General features: G+C 24.0%; 1 protein-coding gene across 2 annotated transcripts in view; it reads right to left on the reverse strand.

The window, feature by feature from the left end:
- The window catches only part of LOC133571958 (otoferlin-like), a 108,104-nt gene that overhangs the window by 16,865 nt on the left and 71,641 nt on the right, over positions 1-19,598 (reverse strand). The window contains exons 24-30 of one of the 2 annotated variants that reach the window (XM_061924521.1): positions 18,082-18,155; positions 17,907-17,933; positions 16,383-16,514; positions 16,242-16,314; positions 4,136-4,224; positions 3,927-4,064; positions 19-144 (exon numbers count right to left, since the gene is read on the reverse strand). In XM_061924521.1, coding sequence (XP_061780505.1) covers positions 19-144; positions 3,927-4,064; positions 4,136-4,224; positions 16,242-16,314; positions 16,383-16,514; positions 17,907-17,933; positions 18,082-18,155 — 659 coding nt within the window. Of the gene's footprint in view, positions 1-18; positions 160-3,926; positions 4,065-4,135; positions 4,225-16,241; positions 16,315-16,382; positions 16,515-17,906; positions 17,934-18,081; positions 18,156-19,598 lie in introns of both variants that reach the window. The other variant, XM_061924520.1, reaches the window with a different exon arrangement.

Consider the following 19,598-nt stretch of genomic DNA (forward strand, 5'->3'; position numbering starts at 1 on the left):
AGAGAGCACGCCGCTCACCCTGATGATGTACACCCGCACCAGGACGTTGACGGGATCGTTGTGGGGAATGTTCTGGAACATCCCCATGTTGGAGTCCAAGTCTCTGGGCAGGTCCTCGGACACTTTGTACATGCACATGGAGCCCTGATGGTACACACACTTCATCAGTTACTCTAATCAATATTTATGAATATTGCAACTTTATTCTTGTCAAATAACAAACTTTATTTAATACTACTGAAACTTTATTCTTGTCAAATTACAAACTTTATTTAATAATGTTGAAACTTTATTCTCGTCAAATTACAAACTTTATTTAATAATGTTGAAACTTTATTCTCGTCAAATTACAAACTTTATTTAATAATGTTGAAACTTTATTCTTGTTAAATTTCAAACTGTATTTATTAGGGCCCGCAATGGCCCATTGCATAAGGACTCCCAAAGGGAGTCCTTATGCAATGGGACATAAGGACCTATTGTTTTTCTAAGGTTTTATTATTACTAGGGCCCGCAATGGGACATAAGGACCTATTGTTTTTCTAAGGTTTTATTATTACTAGGGCCCGCAATGGGACATAAGGACCTATTGTTTTTCTAAGGTTTTATTATTATTCTTTCTTTCTTTCTTTCTTTCTTCTTCCGCCGCCTCTTTGAGCACTAATTTGACCCACTTAACATGCTTCAAAACTCACCATATTTGACCCACACACCAGGACCTGCGAAAATTGCCTTTTAATAAAAAAAACGAACCCCAAAACTCAAAATTGCGCTCTAGCGCCCCCTAGGAAGAATAAAAAACTACGCTGCCTGTAACTCCCACTAGGAAGGTCGGAGAGACATGAAACAAAAACCTTTATGTAGGTCTGACTTAGATCTACATTTCATAATTGTACATTCTTGGGCAGAAATCAACAGGAAGTTGGCAATTCCCCCTTCAAGACAGAAAAGTACTAAAAACAGTCACTTTTGCCTCTTTGAGCTGTAATTTGACCCCCTTAACATGCTTCAAAACTCACCAAACTGAACGCAAACATCACGACTGGCAAACATTGTGATCTAATAAAAAAACCTAACCCCAAATCTCAAAATTGTGCTCTAGCGCAATTTTCTAATAAAACGCACAAAAAACTGCTCCTCGGATGAAAAAACTGACAAAACTGCCTGTAACTCCTACTGGGAAGGTTGGAGAGACATGAAATAAAAACCTCTATGTAGGTCTCACTTAGACCTACATTTCATAAATTGACAACCCCCAGCAAAAATCAACAGAAAGTTTGCTATTCCCCCTTCAAAACAATTTTTTTGTAAAAACCGGTCACCTTCCTTCAAAAACTATCTCCTCTGAGCGCGTTTGTTGTTTCGGCTTCAAACTAACACAGGAGAGAGATTAAACCCTTGTGTATTAAATAACAAAACAGCTTTTTAATACCTGCTCCGGTTTTGATTTTATGACCCTTCAAAGACCCGCTGCGCTGATGCTGCTGCGCTGCTGTTTTTTTAAGATGGCTGCTTAAAAGCAGGAATTACCAACGTGCCCACACAATGCAGACAAGGTAGGTACACTAGACAAAAGTCTTGGGACACTTCAGACTAAAAGTACACAAAAGTATTGGGACACTTAGGACTAGCACCTGCCAAATACGCGGGCCCGACCAATGCTGCTTGCAGCTTTAATTAATATTGCAACTTTATTCTTGTCAAATTAAAACTTGATTAATATTGCAACTTTATTCTTGTCAAATTAAAACTTGATTAATATTGCAACTTTATTCTTGTCAAAATAAAATGTTATTTATTAATATTGCAACTTTATTCTTGTCAAGTAAACGTATTCATTATATTGCAACTTTATTCTTGTCAAATTATAAACTTTATTTAATAATATTGCAACCTAATTCTCATAAAATTAAAACTATTTGTTATTATTACAACATTATTTTTGTCAAATTAAAACTTTATTAATATTGCAAAGTTATTTTTGTACAATCACAAACTTTTTTTTATAATAATATTGCAACGTTATTCTTGTCAAATAACAAACTTTATTTAATAATATTGAAACTTTATTCTTGTCAAACTACAAACTTTATTTAATAATATAGATACTTTATTCTTGTCAAATTACAAACTTTATTTAATAATGTTGAAACTTTATTCTTGTCAAATTTCAAACTGTATTTATTATAATTGCATTATGTTCTTGTCAAGTTAAAACTTTTTTTTTTATAATATTGCAACTTTATTCTTGTCAAATTAAAACTTTAAAAAAAATAATATTGCAACTCTATTCTTGTCAAACTACAAACTGTATTTATTAGTATTGCAACTTTATTCTTGTCAAATTAAAACTTTATTAATATTGCAACTTTATTCTTGTCAAATAAACGTATTCATTATATTGCAACTTTATTCTTGTCAAATTATAAACTTTATTTAATAATATTGCAACTTAATTCTTATAAAATTAAAACGATTTATTATTATTACAACATTATTTTTGTCAAATTAAAACTTTATTAATATTGCATCATTATTTTTGTACAATCACAAACTTTAAAAAAAATAATATTGCAACGTTATTCCTGTCAAATTACAAACTTTATTTAATAATAATGAAACTTTATTCTTGTCAAATTACAAACTGTATTTATTATTATTGCAACTTTATTCTTGTCAAATTAAAACTTTATTAATATTGCAACTTTATTATTGTCAAATAACAAACTTATTCATAAATATTGCAACTTTATTCTTCTCAAATTTTAAGCTTTATTTAATAATAATGCAATTTTATTCTCATCAATTTAAACCTTTATTAATATTGCAACATTATTCTTGTCAAATTAAAACTCTATTAATATTGCAACTTTATTCTTGTCCAATTGCACACTTTATTTAATAATATTGCAACTTTATTCTTGTCAAAGTACAAACTTCATTCATTAATATTGCATCTTTATTCTTGTCAAATTAAAACATGATTTAATAATATTGCAACGTTATTCTTGTCAAATTAAATCTTTATTAATATTACAACTTTATTCTTGTCCAATTACAACGTTATTTATTAATATTGCAACTTTATTCTCATCAAATTAAAACTTTATTTATTAATATTGCAACATTATTCTTGTCAAATTAAAACTTTATTAATATTGCAACGTTATTCTTGTCCAATTGTAAACTTTATTTAATAATGATGCAACTTTATTCACATCAAATTAAAACATTTTTTAATAATATTGCAACATTATTCTTGTCAAATTAAAAACTTCATTAATATTGCAATGTTATTCTTGTCAAATTACAAACTTCATTTAATAATATTGCAACATTATTCTTGTCAAACTACAGACTTTATTCATTAATATTGCAACATTAAATTTGCAAATTACAAACGTTATTCATTAAAAATTGCAACTTTATTCTTGTAAAATTACGACTTTTATTTTGTCAAATTCAGAGCCTTAAAAATGTACGACTTTTTTTTCCTCCTGTAATAATTTTCGTAAAATGCGTTTGAATTCTAGCAAAATTGCGACTTTATTTATAAAATATGCCTTTTTTTATGTAAAAAAATTATGACTCTTTACTTTTGCAAAATGTTTATTTTAGCGTAAACATTTTATTTATTACAAATGTTTTCCCTATAATATTGCCATTTTATTATAGAAAAATGATGTCATCTTTAATGCAAGTCTATTTTTTTTAAACTATTTATCTTCTCATTGCAAATCAAATTAAAATGTGTCTTTATGCTTTGAAAATTATTATTATTTTTTTTAATATTCCATTATTATTCTTGTAAAAGTATAACTTTTAGGTATTAACATTGCAAAAAAAAAGGGTAATTTATGACTGTAATTTTTCAACCTGATTTAAAGATACTGCAAAACGGTACAATTTCCACATCCTGTGCTTACTTTGAATTTCCCGACAATCCGGTCCTCGTCCGTCCCGTTTTGGTCGTCGTCATCGCCGCCTTTCCCCCGGAACAGGTTGAAACTGTGCAGCCAGTCCTCAAAGTTGTCAAAGTCGCCCTCCAGCTCTTTGGGGTACACCTTTGTGTTCGAGGACGACGAGAAGGGTGAACAGCCAGCTTTCGGCGGTGCGTTCAGTGACGTCACGTTACCTTCAGCTCCTCCAGCTTGGCTTTTTTCTTCTCCTGGGGATCCATGGCCGCCTTCTTCCTGTCCTTCTTGCCTTTGCCCCTCTTGGAGCCTTTCACAGGAGAGTCATCAGGTTTGACGTCTGAGTTAGCCAGACGTAAAAAAAAGAGAAGCACAGCACTCCAGACATGAATTCCAACATGAAAGTTGCCAAATGTACGGCACAAAAGTCTCATCGGCCACCATTAAATGTATTGTTTGTTCGCTTACTCCATGACCTCATATAGCTGCATCTTTATCCAGATTCTCACCAAACCTACAATACTGAGTAAAAAGTCAGAAAAAAACCAACAACAGTGGTGGTGACCTAAGACTTTTGCACACTCATTGTGGCACGTCCCACTCTATTGGACGCCAGTGAACGCCTCACTGTGGTGTTGTTCAATCACAATGTTTATTTTCCCCTAATTGACAACTTTCATGGCAGAATATGGTGGATTCATGTCAGGCATTGTGGGCGTGTGTAGTATTTCGATACTTTTCTAAATAAAGGGCACCACAAAAAATGTCATTATTGTCTTTATTTTAACAATAAATCTTAGGATACATGAAACATATGTTTATTATTGTAATTTAGTCCTTAAATAACTTGTCTTTTAGTAGTAAGTAAACAAACAAAGACTCTTACATACATTCTTTTTTTTTTAAATATTGTGACTTTATTATGGTAAAATAAAAATGTTTTTCTCGTAATATTGCTATTTTTTAATTGTAGAATTACCAAAAAAAAGTTTTGTTATCCTAATAGAGTAATGCAACTTTATTCTTATAAAGTAGGACAGTTTTTGACTTTAAACTATGACTTTTTTCTTGTAATATTGTAACATAATTCATGTAGAATTCCAACTTTTTTTCTAAAAAAAAATTGCAACTTTATTAAAATAAAAATTTCCCCCCAAAATATTGCAATATAATTATTGTAAAATTGCTACTTTTTTTCAAAAAATATTTTGATATTAATTATGGCCATTTTCGTGTAATATTGCTAGTTTTTCATTGTAAAACTACAACAAAAATATTATAACACATATACTTTATATTTGACTGTTTGTTATCCTAATATGCAACTTAATTCATATAAGAGAAGTTCTTGTCATATTGTACCTTTATATATGTAGAATTCAGATTTTTTTTTTAAAGAATATTGTGACTTTATTATGGTAAAATAAAAATACAATTCTCGTAATATTGCTATTTTTTAATTGTAAAATTACCAAAAAAAAGTTTTGTTATCCTAATAGAGTAATGCAACTTTATTCTTATAAAAGTAGGACATTTTTCGACTTCAAACTATGACTTTTTTCTTGTAATATTGTAACTTAATTAATGTAGAATTCCAACTTTTTTCTAAAAAAAAATTGCAACTTTATTAAAATAAAATTTTTCCCCCAAAATATTGCAATATAACTATTGTAAAATTGCTACTTTTTTTCTAAAAATATTTTGATATTAATTATGGCCATTTTCATGTAATATTGCTAGTTTTTCATTGTAAAACTACAACAAATAATATTATAACACATATACTTTATATTTGACAGTTTGCTATCCTAATATGCAACTTAATTCATATAAGAGAAGTTCTTGTCATATTGTACCTTTATATATGTAGAATTCAGATTTTTTTTTTTAAAGAATATTGTGACTTTATTATGGTAAAATAAAAATGTTTTTCTCGTAATATTGCTATTTTTTAATTGTAGAATTACCAAAAAAAAGTTTTGTTATCCTAATAGAGTAATGCAACTTTATTCTTATAAAAGTAGGACATTTTTTTACTTTAAACTATGACTTTTTTCTTGTAATATTGTAACATAATTCATGTAGAATTCCAACTTTTTTTCTAAAAAAAAATTGCAACTTTATTAAAATAAAAATTTTCCCTCAAAATATTGCAATATAATTATTGTAAAATTGCTACTTTTTTTCTAAAAATATTTTGATATTAATTATAGCCATTTTCGTGTAATATTGCTAGTTTTTCATTGTAAAATTACAACAAAAATCTTATAACACATACTTTATATTTGAATGTTTGTTATCCTAATATGCAACTTAATTCATACAAGAGAAGTTATTGTCATATTGTAACTTTATATATGTAGAATTCAGATATTTTTTTAAAGAATATTGTGACAAAATAAAAATAAAAATTCTCGTAATATTGCTATTTTTTAATTGTAAAATTACCAAAAAAAAGTTTTGTTAACCTAATAGAGTAATGCAACTTTATTCTTATAAAAGTAGGACATTTTTCGACTTTAAACAATGACTTTTTTCTTGTAATATTGTAACATAATTCATGTAGAATTCCAACTTTTTTTCTAAAAAAAAAATTGCAACTTTATTAAAATAAAAATTTCCCCCCAAAATATTGCAATATAATTATTGTAAAATTGCTACTTTTTTTCCAAAAATATTTTGATTTTAATTATGGCCATTTTCGTGTAATATTGCTAATTTTTCATTGTAAAACTACAACAAATAATATTATAACACATATACTTTATATTTGACTGTTTGTTATCCTAATATGCAACTTAATTCATACAAGAGAAGTTATTGTCATATTGTAACTTTATATATGTAGAATTGAGATATTTTTTTAAAGAATATTGTGACTTTATTATGGTAAAATAAAAATGTTTTTCTCGTAATATTGCTATTTTTTAATTGTAAAATCGCCAAAAAAAAAGAGAATTTAGTTATCCTAATAGAGTATTGCAACTTTATTCTTATAAAAGTAGGACATTTTTCGACTTTAAACTATGACTTTTTTCTTGTAATATTGTAACTTTATTCATGTAGAATTTCAACTTGTTTAGAAAAAAATTGCAACTTTATTAGAGTTAAAAAACAACAACTTTTTTTCGTCAAAATATTGCAATAAAATTATTGTAAAATTGCTACTTTTTTTCTAAAAATATTTTGATATCAATTACGGCCATTTTCGTGTAATATTGCTAGTTTTTCATTGTAAAATACAACAAAAATCTGATTTTTTGACAGTTTGCTATCCTAATATGCAACTTAATTCATATAAGAGAAGTTCTTGTCATATTGTACCTTTATATATGTAGAATTCAGATTTTTTTTAAAGAATATTGTGACTTTATTATGGTAAAATAAAAATACAATTCTCGTAGTATAGCTATTTTTTAATTGCAAAATTACCCAAAAAAAGTTTTGTTATCCTAATAGAGTAATGCAACTTTGTTCTTATAAAAGTAGGAAATTTTTCGACTTCAAACTATGACTTTTTTCTTGTAATATTGTAACTTAATTAATGTAGAATTCCAACTTTTTTCTAAAAAAAAAAATAGCAACTTTATTAAAATTAAAAAACAAATTTTTTCCTCAAAATATTGCAGTAAAATTATTGTAAAATTGCTACTTTTTTTCTAAAAATATTTTGATATTAATTATGGCCATTTTCATGTAATATTGCTAGTTTTTCATTGTAAAATTACAACAAAAATCTTATAACACATATACTTTATATTTGACAGTTTGTTATCCTAATATGCAACTTAATTCATATAAGAGAAGTTCTTGTCATATTGTACCTTTATATATGTAGAATTCAGATTTTTTTTTTTAAAGAATATTTTGACTTTATTATGGTAAAATAAAAATACAATTCTCGTAGTATAGCTATTTTTTAATTGTAAAATTACCAAAAAAAAGTTTTGTTATCCTAATAGAGTAATGCAACTTTATTCTTATAAAAGTAGGACATTTTTCGACTTCAGACTATGACTTTTTTCTTGTAATATTGTAACTTAATTAATGTAGAATTCCAACTTTTTTCAAATAAAAAAATAGCAACTTTATTAAAATTAAAAAACAAATTTTTTTCCTCAAAATATTGCAGTAAAAGTATTGTAAAATTGATACTTTTTTTCTAAAAATATTTCGATATTAATTATGGCCATTTTTGTGTAATATTGCTAGTTTTTCATTGTAAAATTACAACAAAAATCGTATAACACATATACTTTATATTTGACAGTTTGTTATCCTAATATGCAACTTAATTCATATAAGAGAAGTTCTTGTCATATTGTAACTTTATATATGTGGAATTCAGATTTTTTTTAAAGAATATTGTGACTGTAATATGGTGAAATAAAAAACATGTTCTCGTAATATTGCTATTTTTTAATTGTAAAATTACCCAAAAAAAGTTTTGTTATCCTAATAGAGTAATGCAACTTTATTCTTATAAAAGTAGGACATTTTTCAACTTTAAACTATGACTTTTATCTTGTAATATTGTAACTTTATTCATGTATAATTTCAACTTGTTTAGAAAAAAATGCAACTTTATTAGAGTAAAAAACAACAACTTTTTTTCCTCAAAATATTGCAATAACATTTTTGTAAAATTGCTACTTTTTTTCAAAAAATATTTTGATATTAATTATGGCCATTTTCGTGTAATATTGCTAGTTTTTCATTGTAAAATTACAACAAAAATCTTATAACACATATACTTTATATTTGACAGTTTGTTATCCTAATATGCAACTGTATTCATATAAGAGAAGTTATTGTCATATTGTAACTTTATATATGTAGAATTCAGATTTTTTTTAAAGAATATTGTGACTTTATTATGGTAAAATAAAAATAAAATTCTCGTAATATTGACATTTTTTCATTGTAAAATTACAAAAAAAAAGTTTTGTTATTCTAATAGAGTAATGCAACTTTATTCTTATAAAAGTAGGACATTTTTTGACTTTAAACTATGACTTTTTTCTTGTAATATTGTAACTTTATTCATGTATAATTTCAACTTGTTTAGAAAAAAAATGCAACTTTATTAGAGTAAAAAACAACAACTTTTTTTCCTCAAAATATTGCAATAACATTTTTGTAAAATTGCTACTTTTTTTCAAAAAATATTTTGATATTAATTATGGCCATTTTCGTGTAATATTGCTAGTTTTTCATTGTAAAATTCCAACAAAAATCTTATAACACATATACTTTATATTTGACAGTTTGTTATCCTAATATGCAACTTAATTCATATAAGAGAAGTTCTTGTCATATTGTAACTTTATATATGTGGAATTCAGATTTTTTTTAAAGAATATTGTTACTGTAATATGGTAAAATAAAAAAAATGTTCTCGTAATATTGCTATTTTTTAATTGTAAAATTACCAAAAAAAAGTTTTGTTATCCTAATAGAGTAATGCAACTTTATTCTTATAAAAGTAGGACATTTTTTCGACTTCAAACTATGACTTTTTTCTTGTAATATTGTAACTTAATTAATGTAGAATTCCAACTTTTTTCTAAAAAAAACCCAGCAACTTTATTAAAATTAAAAAACAAATTTTTTCCTCAAAATATTGCAGTAAAATTATTGTAAAATTGCTACTTTTTTTCTAAAAATATTTTGGTATTAATTATGGCCATTTTCGTGTAATATTGCTACTTTTTTATCGTAAAATTACAACAAAAATCTTATAACACATATACTTTATATTTGACAGTTTGTTATCCTAATATGCAACTTAATTCATATAAGAGAAGTTCTTGTCATATTGTAACTTAATATATGTGAAATTCAGATTTTTTTTAAAGAATATTGTGACTGTAATATGGTAAAATAAATTTTTTTCTCTCTTATATTGCTATTTTTTAATTGTAAAATTACCAAAAAAAAGTTTTGTTATCCTAATAGAGTAATGCAACTTTATTCTTATAAAAGTAGGACATTTTTCGACTTTAAACTATGACTTTTTTCTTGTAATATTGTAACTTTATTCATGTAGAATTTCAACTTGTTTAGAAAAAAATTGCAACTTTATTAGAGTTAAAAAACCCAACTTTTTCCCCTCAAAATATTGCAATAAAATTATTGTAAAATTGTTACTTTTTTTCAAAAACTATTTTGATATCAATTACGGCCATTTTCATGTAATATTGCTAGTTTTTCATTGTAAAATACAACAAAAATCTTATAACACATATACTTTATATTTGACGGTTTGCTATCCTAATATGCAACTTAATTCATACAAGAGAAGTTCTTGTCATATTGTACCTTTATATATGTAGAATTCAGATTTTTTTTTTAAAGAATATTGTGACTTTATTATGGTAAAATAAAAATACAATTCTCGTAGTATAGCTATTTTTTAATTGTAAAATTACCAAAAAAAAGTTTAGTTATCCTAAAAGAGTAATGCAACTTTGTTCTTATAAAAGTAGGACATTTTTCGACTTCAAACTATGACTTTTTTCTTGTAATATTGTAACTTAATTAATGTAGAATTCCAACTTTTTTCAAAAAAAAAAAAATCAACTTTATTAAAATTAAAAAACAAATTTATTCCTCAAAATATTGCAGTAAAATTATTGTAAAATTGCTACTTTTTTTCTAAAAATATTTTGATATTAATTATGGCCATTTTTGTGTAATATTGCTAGTTTTTCATTGTAAAATTACAACAAAAATCGTATAACACATATACTTTATATTTGACAGTTTGTTATCCTAATATGCAACTTAATTCATATAAGAGAAGTTCTTGTCATATTGTAACTTTATATATGTGGAATTCAGATTTTTTTTTAAAGAATATTGTGACTGTAATATGGTAAAATAAAAAAAATGTTCTCGTAATATTGCTATTTTTTAATTGTAAAATTACCAAAAAAAAGTTTTGTTATCCTAATAGAGTAATGCAACTTTATTCTTATAAAAGTAGGACATTTTTCGACTTTAAACTACGACTTTTTTCTTGTAATATTGTAACTTTATTCATGTAGAATTTCAACTTGTTTAGAAAAAAATAGCAACTTTATTAGAGTTAAAAAACCCAACTTTTTTTCCTCAAAATATTGCAATAAAATTATTGTAAAATTGTTACTTTTTTTCAAAAACTATTTTGATATCAATTACGGCCATTTTCGTGTAATATTGCTAGTTTTTCATTGTAAAATACAACAAAAATCTTATAACACATATACTTTATATTTGACAGTTTGCTATCCTAATATGCAACTTAATTCATATAAGAGAAGTTCTTGTCATATTGTACCTTTATATATGTGGAATTCAGATTTTTTTTAAAGAATATTGTGACTGTAATATGGTAAAATAAAAAAAATGTTCTCGTAATATTGCTATTTTTTAATTGTAAAATTAACAAAAAAAAAGTTTTGTTATCCTAATAGAGTAATGCAACTTTATTCTTATAAAAGTAGGACATTTTTCGACTTTAAACTATGACTTTTTTCTTGTAATATTGTAACTTTATTCATGTATAATTTCAATTTGTTTAGAAAAAAAATGCAACTTTATTAGAGTAAAAAACAACAACTTTTTTTCCCTCAAAATATTGCAATAACATTTTTGTAAAATTGCTACTTTTTTTCAAAAAATATTTTGATATTAATTATGGCCATTTTCGTGTAATATTGCTAGCTTTTCATTGTAAAATTCCAACAAAAATCTTATAACACATATACTTTATATTTGACAGTTTGTTATCCTAATATGCAACTGTATTCATATAAGAGAAGTTATTGTCATATTGTAACTTTATATATGTAGAATTCAGATTTTTTTTTAAAGAATATTGTGACTTTATTATGGTAAAATTAAAAAACAATTCTCGTAATATTGACATTTTTTCATTGTAAAATTACCCCAAAAAAAGTTTTGTTATTCTAATAGAGTAATGCAACTTTATTCTTATAAAAGTAGGACATTTTTCGACTTTAAACTATGACTTTTTTCTTGTAATATTGTAACTTTATTCATGTATAATTTCAATTTGTTTAGAAAAAAAATGCAACTTTATTAGAGTAAAAAACAACAACTTTTTTTCCCTCAAAATATTGCAATAACATTTTTGTAAAATTGCTACTTTTTTTCAAAAAATATTTTGATATTAATTATGGCCATTTTCGTGTAATATTGCTAGCTTTTCATTGTAAAATTCCAACAAAAATCTTATAACATATATACTTTATATTTGACAGTTTGTTATCCTAATATGCAACTTAATTCATATAAGAGAAGTTATTGTCATATTGTAACTTTATATATGTGGAATTCAGATTTTTTTTTAAAGAATATTGTGACTGTAATATGGTAAAATAAAAAAAATGTTCTCGTAACATTGCTATTTTTTAATTGTAAAATTACCAAAAAAAAGTTTTGTTATCCTAATAGAGTAATGCAACTTTATTCTTATAAAAGTAGGACATTTTTCGACTTTAAACTATGACTTTTTTCTTGTAATATTGTAACTTTATTCATGTATAATTTCAACTTGTTTAGAAAAAAAAAAGCAACTTTATTAGAGTAAAAAACAACAACTTTTTTTCCTCAAAATATTGCAATAACATTTTTGTAAAATTGCTACTTTTTTTCAAAAAATATTTTGATATTAATTATGGCCATTTTCGTGTAATATTGCTAGTTTTTCATTGTAAAATTCCAACAAAAATCTTATAACATATACTTTATATTTGACAGTTTGTTATCCTAATATGCAACTGTATTCATATAAGAGAAGTTATTGTCATATTGTAACTTTATATATGTAGAATTCAGATTTTTTTTTAAAGAATATTGTGACTTTATTATGGTAAAATTAAAAAACAATTCTCGTAATATTGACATTTTTTCATTGTAAAATTACCCAAAAAAAGTTTTGTTATTCTAATAGAGTAATGCAACTTTATTCTTATAAAAGTAGGACATTTTTCGACTTTAAACTATGACTCTTTTCTTGTAATATTGTAACTTTATTCATGTATAATTTCAACTTGTTTAGAATTTTTTTTTAACTTTATTAGAGTAAAAAACAACAACTTTTTTTCCTCAAAATATTGCAATAACATTTTTGTAAAATTGCTAGTTTTAAAAAAAATATATTTTGATATTAATTATGGCCATTTTCGTGTAATATTGCTAGTTTTTCATTGTAAAATTTCAACAAAAATCTTATAACACATATACTTTATATTTGACAGTTTGTTATCCTAATATGCAACTTAATTCATATAAGAGAAGTTATTGTCATATTGTAACTTTATATATGTAGAATTGAGATATTTTTTTAAAGAATATTGTGACTTTATTATGGTAAAATAAAAATAAAAATTCTCGTAATATTGACATTTTTTAATTGTAGAATTACCAAAAAAAAGTTTTGTTATCCTAATAGAGTAATGCAACTTTATTCTTATAAAAGTAGGACATTTTTCGACTTTAAACTATGACTTTTTTCTTGTAATATTGTAACTTTATTCATGTAGAATTTCAACTTGTTTAGAAAAAAATTGCAACTTTATTAGAGTTAAAAAACAACAACTTTTTTTCGTCAAAATATTGAAATAAAATTATTGTAAAATTGCTACTTTTTTCAAAAACTATTTTGATATCAATTACGGCCATTTTCGTGTAATATTGCTAGTTTTTCATTGTAAAATACAACAAAAATCTTATAACACATATACTTTATATTTGACAGTTTGTTATCCTAATATGCAACTTAATTCATACAAGAGAAGTTCTTGTCATATTGTACCTTTATATATGTAGAATTCAGATTTTTTTTTTAAAGAATATTGTGACTTTATTATGGTAAAATAAAAATACAATTCTCGTAGTATAGCTATTTTTTAATTGTAAAATTACCAAAAAAAAGTTTTGTTATCCTAATAGAGTAATGCAACTTTGTTCTTATAAAAGTAGGACATTTTTCGACTTTAAACTATGACTTTTTTCTTGTAATATTGTAACTTAATTAATGTAGAATTCCAACTTTTTTCTAAAAAAAAATAGCAACTTTATTAAAATTAAAAAACACATTTTTTCCTCAAAATATTGCAGTAAAATTATTATAAAATTGCTACTTTTTTTCAAAAAATATTTTGATATTAATTATGGGCATTTTCGTGTAATATTGCTAGTTTTTCATTGTAAAATTACAACAAAAATCTTATAACACATATACTTTATATTTGACAGTTTACTATCCTAATATGCAACTTAATTCATACAAGAGAAGTTCTTGTCTTATTGTACCTTTATATATGTAGAATTCAGTTTGTTTTTTTTAAAGAATATTGTGACTTTATTATGGTAAAATAAAAATACAATTCTCGTAGTATAGCTATTTTTTAATTGTAAAATTACCCAAAAAAAGTTTAGTTATCCTAATAGAGTAATGCAACTTTGTTCTTATAAAAGTAGGACTTTTTTCGACTTCAAACTATTACTTTTTTCTTGTAATATTGTAACTTAATTAATGTAGAATTCCAACTTTTTTCTAAAAAAAAATAGCAACTTTATTAAAATTAAAAAACACATTTTTTCCTCAAAATATTGCAGTAAAATTATTGTAAAATTGCTACTTTTTTTCTAAAAATATTTTGATATTAATTATGGCCATTTTCGTGTAATATTGCTAGTTTTTCATTGTAAAATTACAACAAAAATCTTATAACACATATACTTTATATTTGACAGTTTACTATCCTAATATGCAACTTAATTCATACAAGAGAAGTTCTTGTCATATTGTACCTTTATATATGTAGAATTCAGTTTTTTTTTTTAAAGAATATTGTGACTTTATTATGGTAAAATAAAAATACAATTCTCGTAGTATAGCTATTTTTTAATTGTAAAATTACCCAAAAAAAGTTTAGTTATCCTAATAGAGTAATGCAACTTTATTCTTATAAAAGTAGGACTTTTTTCGACTTCAAACTATTACTTTTTTCTTGTAATATTGTAACATAATTCATGTAGAATTCCAACTTTTTTTCTAAAAAAAAATTGCAACTTTATTAAAATAAAATTTTCCCCCCAAAATATTGCAATATAATTATTGTAAAATTGCAACTTTTTTTCAAAAAATATTTTGATATTAATTACGGCCATTTTCGTGTAATATTGCTAGTTTTTCATTGTAAAATACAACAAAAATCTTATAACACATATACTTTATATTTGACAGTTTGTTATCCTAATATGCAACTTAATTCATATAAGAGAAGTTCTTGTCATATTGTACCTTTATATATGTAGAATTCAGGTTTTTTTAAAGAATATTGTGACTTTATTATGGTAAAATAAAAATGTTTTTCTCGTAATATCGCTATTTTGTAATTGTAAAATTACCAAAAAAAAGTTTTGTTATCCTAATAGAGTAATGCAACTTTATTCTTATAAAAGTAGGACCATTTTTGACTTTAAACTATGACTTTTTCCTTGTAATATTGTAACATAATTCATGTAGAATTCCAACTTTTTTACTAAAAAAAAATTGCAACTTTATTAAAATAAAAATTTCCCCCCAAAATATTGCAATATAATTATTGTAAAATTGCTACTTTTTTTCCAAAAATATTTTGATATTAATTATGGCCATTTTCGTGTAATATTGCTAATTTTTCATTGTAAAACTACAACAAATAATATTATAACACATATACTTTATATTTGACTGTTTGTTATCCTAATATGCAACTTAATTCATACAAGAGAAGTTATTGTCATATTGTACCTTTATATATGTAGAATTGAGATATTTTTTTAAAGAATATTGTGACTTTATTATGGTCAAATAAAAATAAAAAATCTCGTAATATTGCCATTTTTTAATTGTAAAATTACCAAAAAAAAAGTTTTGTTATCCTAATAGAGTAATGCAACTTTATTCTTATAAAAGTAGGACATTTTTCGACTTTAAACTATGACTTTTTTCTTGTAATATTGTAACTTTATTCATGTATAATTTCAACTTGTTTAGAAAAAAATTGCAACTTTATTAGAGTAAAACAACAACTTTTTTCCCCTAAAAAAATTACAATAAAAATATTGTAAAATTGCTACTTTTTTTGCACAATATTGCAAGTTTATTTTCATAAAATGACGGCTATTGCTACCTAATTCCCTTGATAATATGACTAATAGCAATTCTTTAAATTTCTTTGATTATGGCCCTTAATAAAATGTAACTTGGCTTGCATTAAAATAAGAAAACTACTGAATTATTCTGAGAGCAGCTTTAAGCTTGTGTACCTCCTCCATCTGCCAGGTCCACGTCTTCTTTGTCTTCCGTATCCGACAGCGTCCCCTCTTGGCCCTTCAGTGCCTGCAGCAGCGAGAGCAGGGCGTCACGTGACGGGACAAGACGTCACTGATGTATAAAATGTGTCGCACCTCCGTCAGAGTCTCCAGGGAGGCAAAATATTTGGACCACCAGTCCAGCATGCTTTCATCCAATCCTTCGTCTTCCATCTCGTCCCCCTTCTTCCTCTTCTTTTTTTTCCCTTTGGCGTCCTTGTCGTCCTCCTTGGTGGACAAAATGCAAATCCGTGTGATGGTTGAGTGTGTTGAAACGACAACATTAAAAAAAATTAAATGATATAATAATATAATATACCATTTTTTTTAAGTGTGTTGAAATGACAACATAAAAAAAATATAATACAATTATATGGTTTTTTTTTTTTTAAAGTGTGTTGAAATTACATCATCAAAAAAATAATATAATATAATATATTTTTTTTTAAACTGTGTTGAAATGACAACATTAAAAAAATAATATAATATAATAATATAACATAACTTATTTTTTAAGTGTGTTGAAATGACAACATTAAAAATAATAAAATATAATATAATATAATATAATTTTTTTTAAGTGTGTTGAAATGACAACATTAAAAAAAAAAAATATATATATAATGTAAATTTTTTAAAGGTGTTGAAATGACAACATAAAAAAAATATATATATAATATAATATAAAAACATTTAAGTGTGTTGAAATGACAACATACAAAAAAATATATAATATATTATAATATACACTTCCTCCTGCGACCCCAAAAAGGACAAGCGGTAGGAAATGGATGGATGGATGGGGTAATATACATTTTTTAAGTGTGTTGAAATGACAACATTAAAAAAAAAAATTAAAAAAAAAATTAAAAAAAAAAAAATATATATATATATATATATATATAATGTAAATTTTTTAAAGGTGTTGAAATGACAACATAAAAATTTTATATAATAAAATAATATAATATGCATTTTTTTTAAATGTGTTGAAATGCCAACATTAAAAAATATATATAATATATTTTTTTAATGTGTGTTGAAATGACAACATAAAAAAAATATATATATAATATTATATAAAAAAATTTAAGTGTGTTGAAATGACAACATAAAAAAAATTATATAATAAAATAATACAATATGCTTTTTTAAAAAGTGTGTTGAAATGACAACATTAAAAAATATATAATGATATAATATACATTTAAAAAAATAATATATAATAATGTAACTTAGTATTTTTTTTAAATGGCCTGAAATGACAACATAAACAAATATATAATATAATGTAATTATTTTTAAAGTGTGTTGAAATGACAACATTTAAAAAATAATATATAATAATATAATGTAATTTTTTAAAGTATGTTGAAATGACAACATTAAAAAAATAATATAATATAATATAAACATTTTTTAAGTGTGTTGAAATGACAACATTTAAAAAATAATATATAATAATATGATATATTTTTTGAAAGTGTGTTGAAATGACAACATTAACAAAATAATATAATATAATAATATAATATGCATTTATTTTTAAAGTGTTGAAAAAATGAAATAAAAAATAAAGAAATAAAAAAGTGTGTTAAAATGATGTCACACTTTGTTTACCTCGACTTTGACGACAGCGTCGGAGCCCTGCATGAAAAAAACGAGGGTCAATAAGATAACAATACCCACTGGCCACAACATTAGGTACCCCTGCAGACTACAAGCATAACAAAACATCAAGATATTGCTCATGCAGGTGTACCTAATGAATTGGCTGGTTTGAGGAGAAACTCACACAGTCTAATCGGACCACAGTGTCCATCTTCTTAAAGGTGGGCTCGGGCTCCATGTTGACCACAACAATTTCCTCTGAAAAGCAACACAATGATAGAGACCTTGTCAGCACTTTTATAGACAATGCAGAGCAGTGATTGAATTGTGGAATGACTGTGTAAGACTCGTAATATTGCTATTTTTTAATTGTAAAACGACTAAATAAAACTTTATTTTTGGGAATGAATATGTGTTATTCTAACATTTCTACTTTATTTTTATAAATATATGACATTTTTTACATTAACCCATGACTTTTATCCTGCAATATTGTAACTTCACTCATTTTTTTCAAAAAATATTGTGACTTTGTGACAAAATTATGGCCATTTTCCTGTAATATTGCTAGTTTTTCATTGTAAAATTACAACAAAAATCTTGTAATACATATCATTTATATTTGACAGATTGTTATCCTAATATTGCAACTTTATTCTAATAAAAGTAGGACTTTTTTTTTTCTTGTCAAATTGTAACTTTAGTCATGTAGAATTGTCTTTTTTTCTAATATTATTGCGACTTTATTAATGTGAAATAAAAATAAAACCTCGTAATACTTTCATTTTTTAATTGGAAAATTACAATATACAGTTTATATATATATATATATATATATACATATATACATATATATATATATATATATATATATATATATATATATATATATATATATATATATATATATGTGTGTAATAGAAATACATGTGCAATAGAAATATTGCACATGTGTGTTTGCCGTAAAAAACAGGGTTTTCACAAAAGAGCATACAATATATATATATATATATATATATATATATATATATATATATATATATATATATATATATATATACATGTATATTTACAGTATATATATAAACAACTATATATTGTAATTTTCCAATTAAAAAATTTAAGTATTACAAGGTTTTCTTTTTATTTTACATTAATAAAGTCACAATAATATTAGAAAAAAGGCAATTCTACATGACTAAAGTTACAAATAAAAAATAAAAATAAAAATAATAATAATAATAATTTAAAAAAATTGAAAAAAATAAAATATACATATATATACATGTATATTTACAGTATATATATAAACAACTATATATTGTAATTTTCCAATTAAAAAATTAAAGTATTACAAGGTTTTCTTTTTATTTTACATTAATAAAGTCACAATAATATTAGAAAAAAGGCAATTCTACATGACTAAAGTTACAAATAAAAGATAAAAATAAAAATAATAATAATAATAATTTAAAAAAATTGAAAAAAATAAAATATACATATATATACATGTATATTTACAGTATATATATAAACAACTATATATTGTAATTTTCCAATTAAAAAATTAAAGTATTACAAGGTTTTCTTTTTATTTTACATTAATAAAGTCACAATAATATTAGAAAAAAGGCAATTCTACATGACTAAAGTTACAAATAAAAGATAAAAATAAAAATAATAATAATAATAATTTTAAAA

The sequence above is a fragment of the Nerophis lumbriciformis genome, linkage group LG29 (genome assembly GCF_033978685.3).
Source record: "Nerophis lumbriciformis linkage group LG29, RoL_Nlum_v2.1, whole genome shotgun sequence".
Classification (NCBI taxonomy): Eukaryota; Metazoa; Chordata; class Actinopteri; order Syngnathiformes; family Syngnathidae; genus Nerophis; species Nerophis lumbriciformis.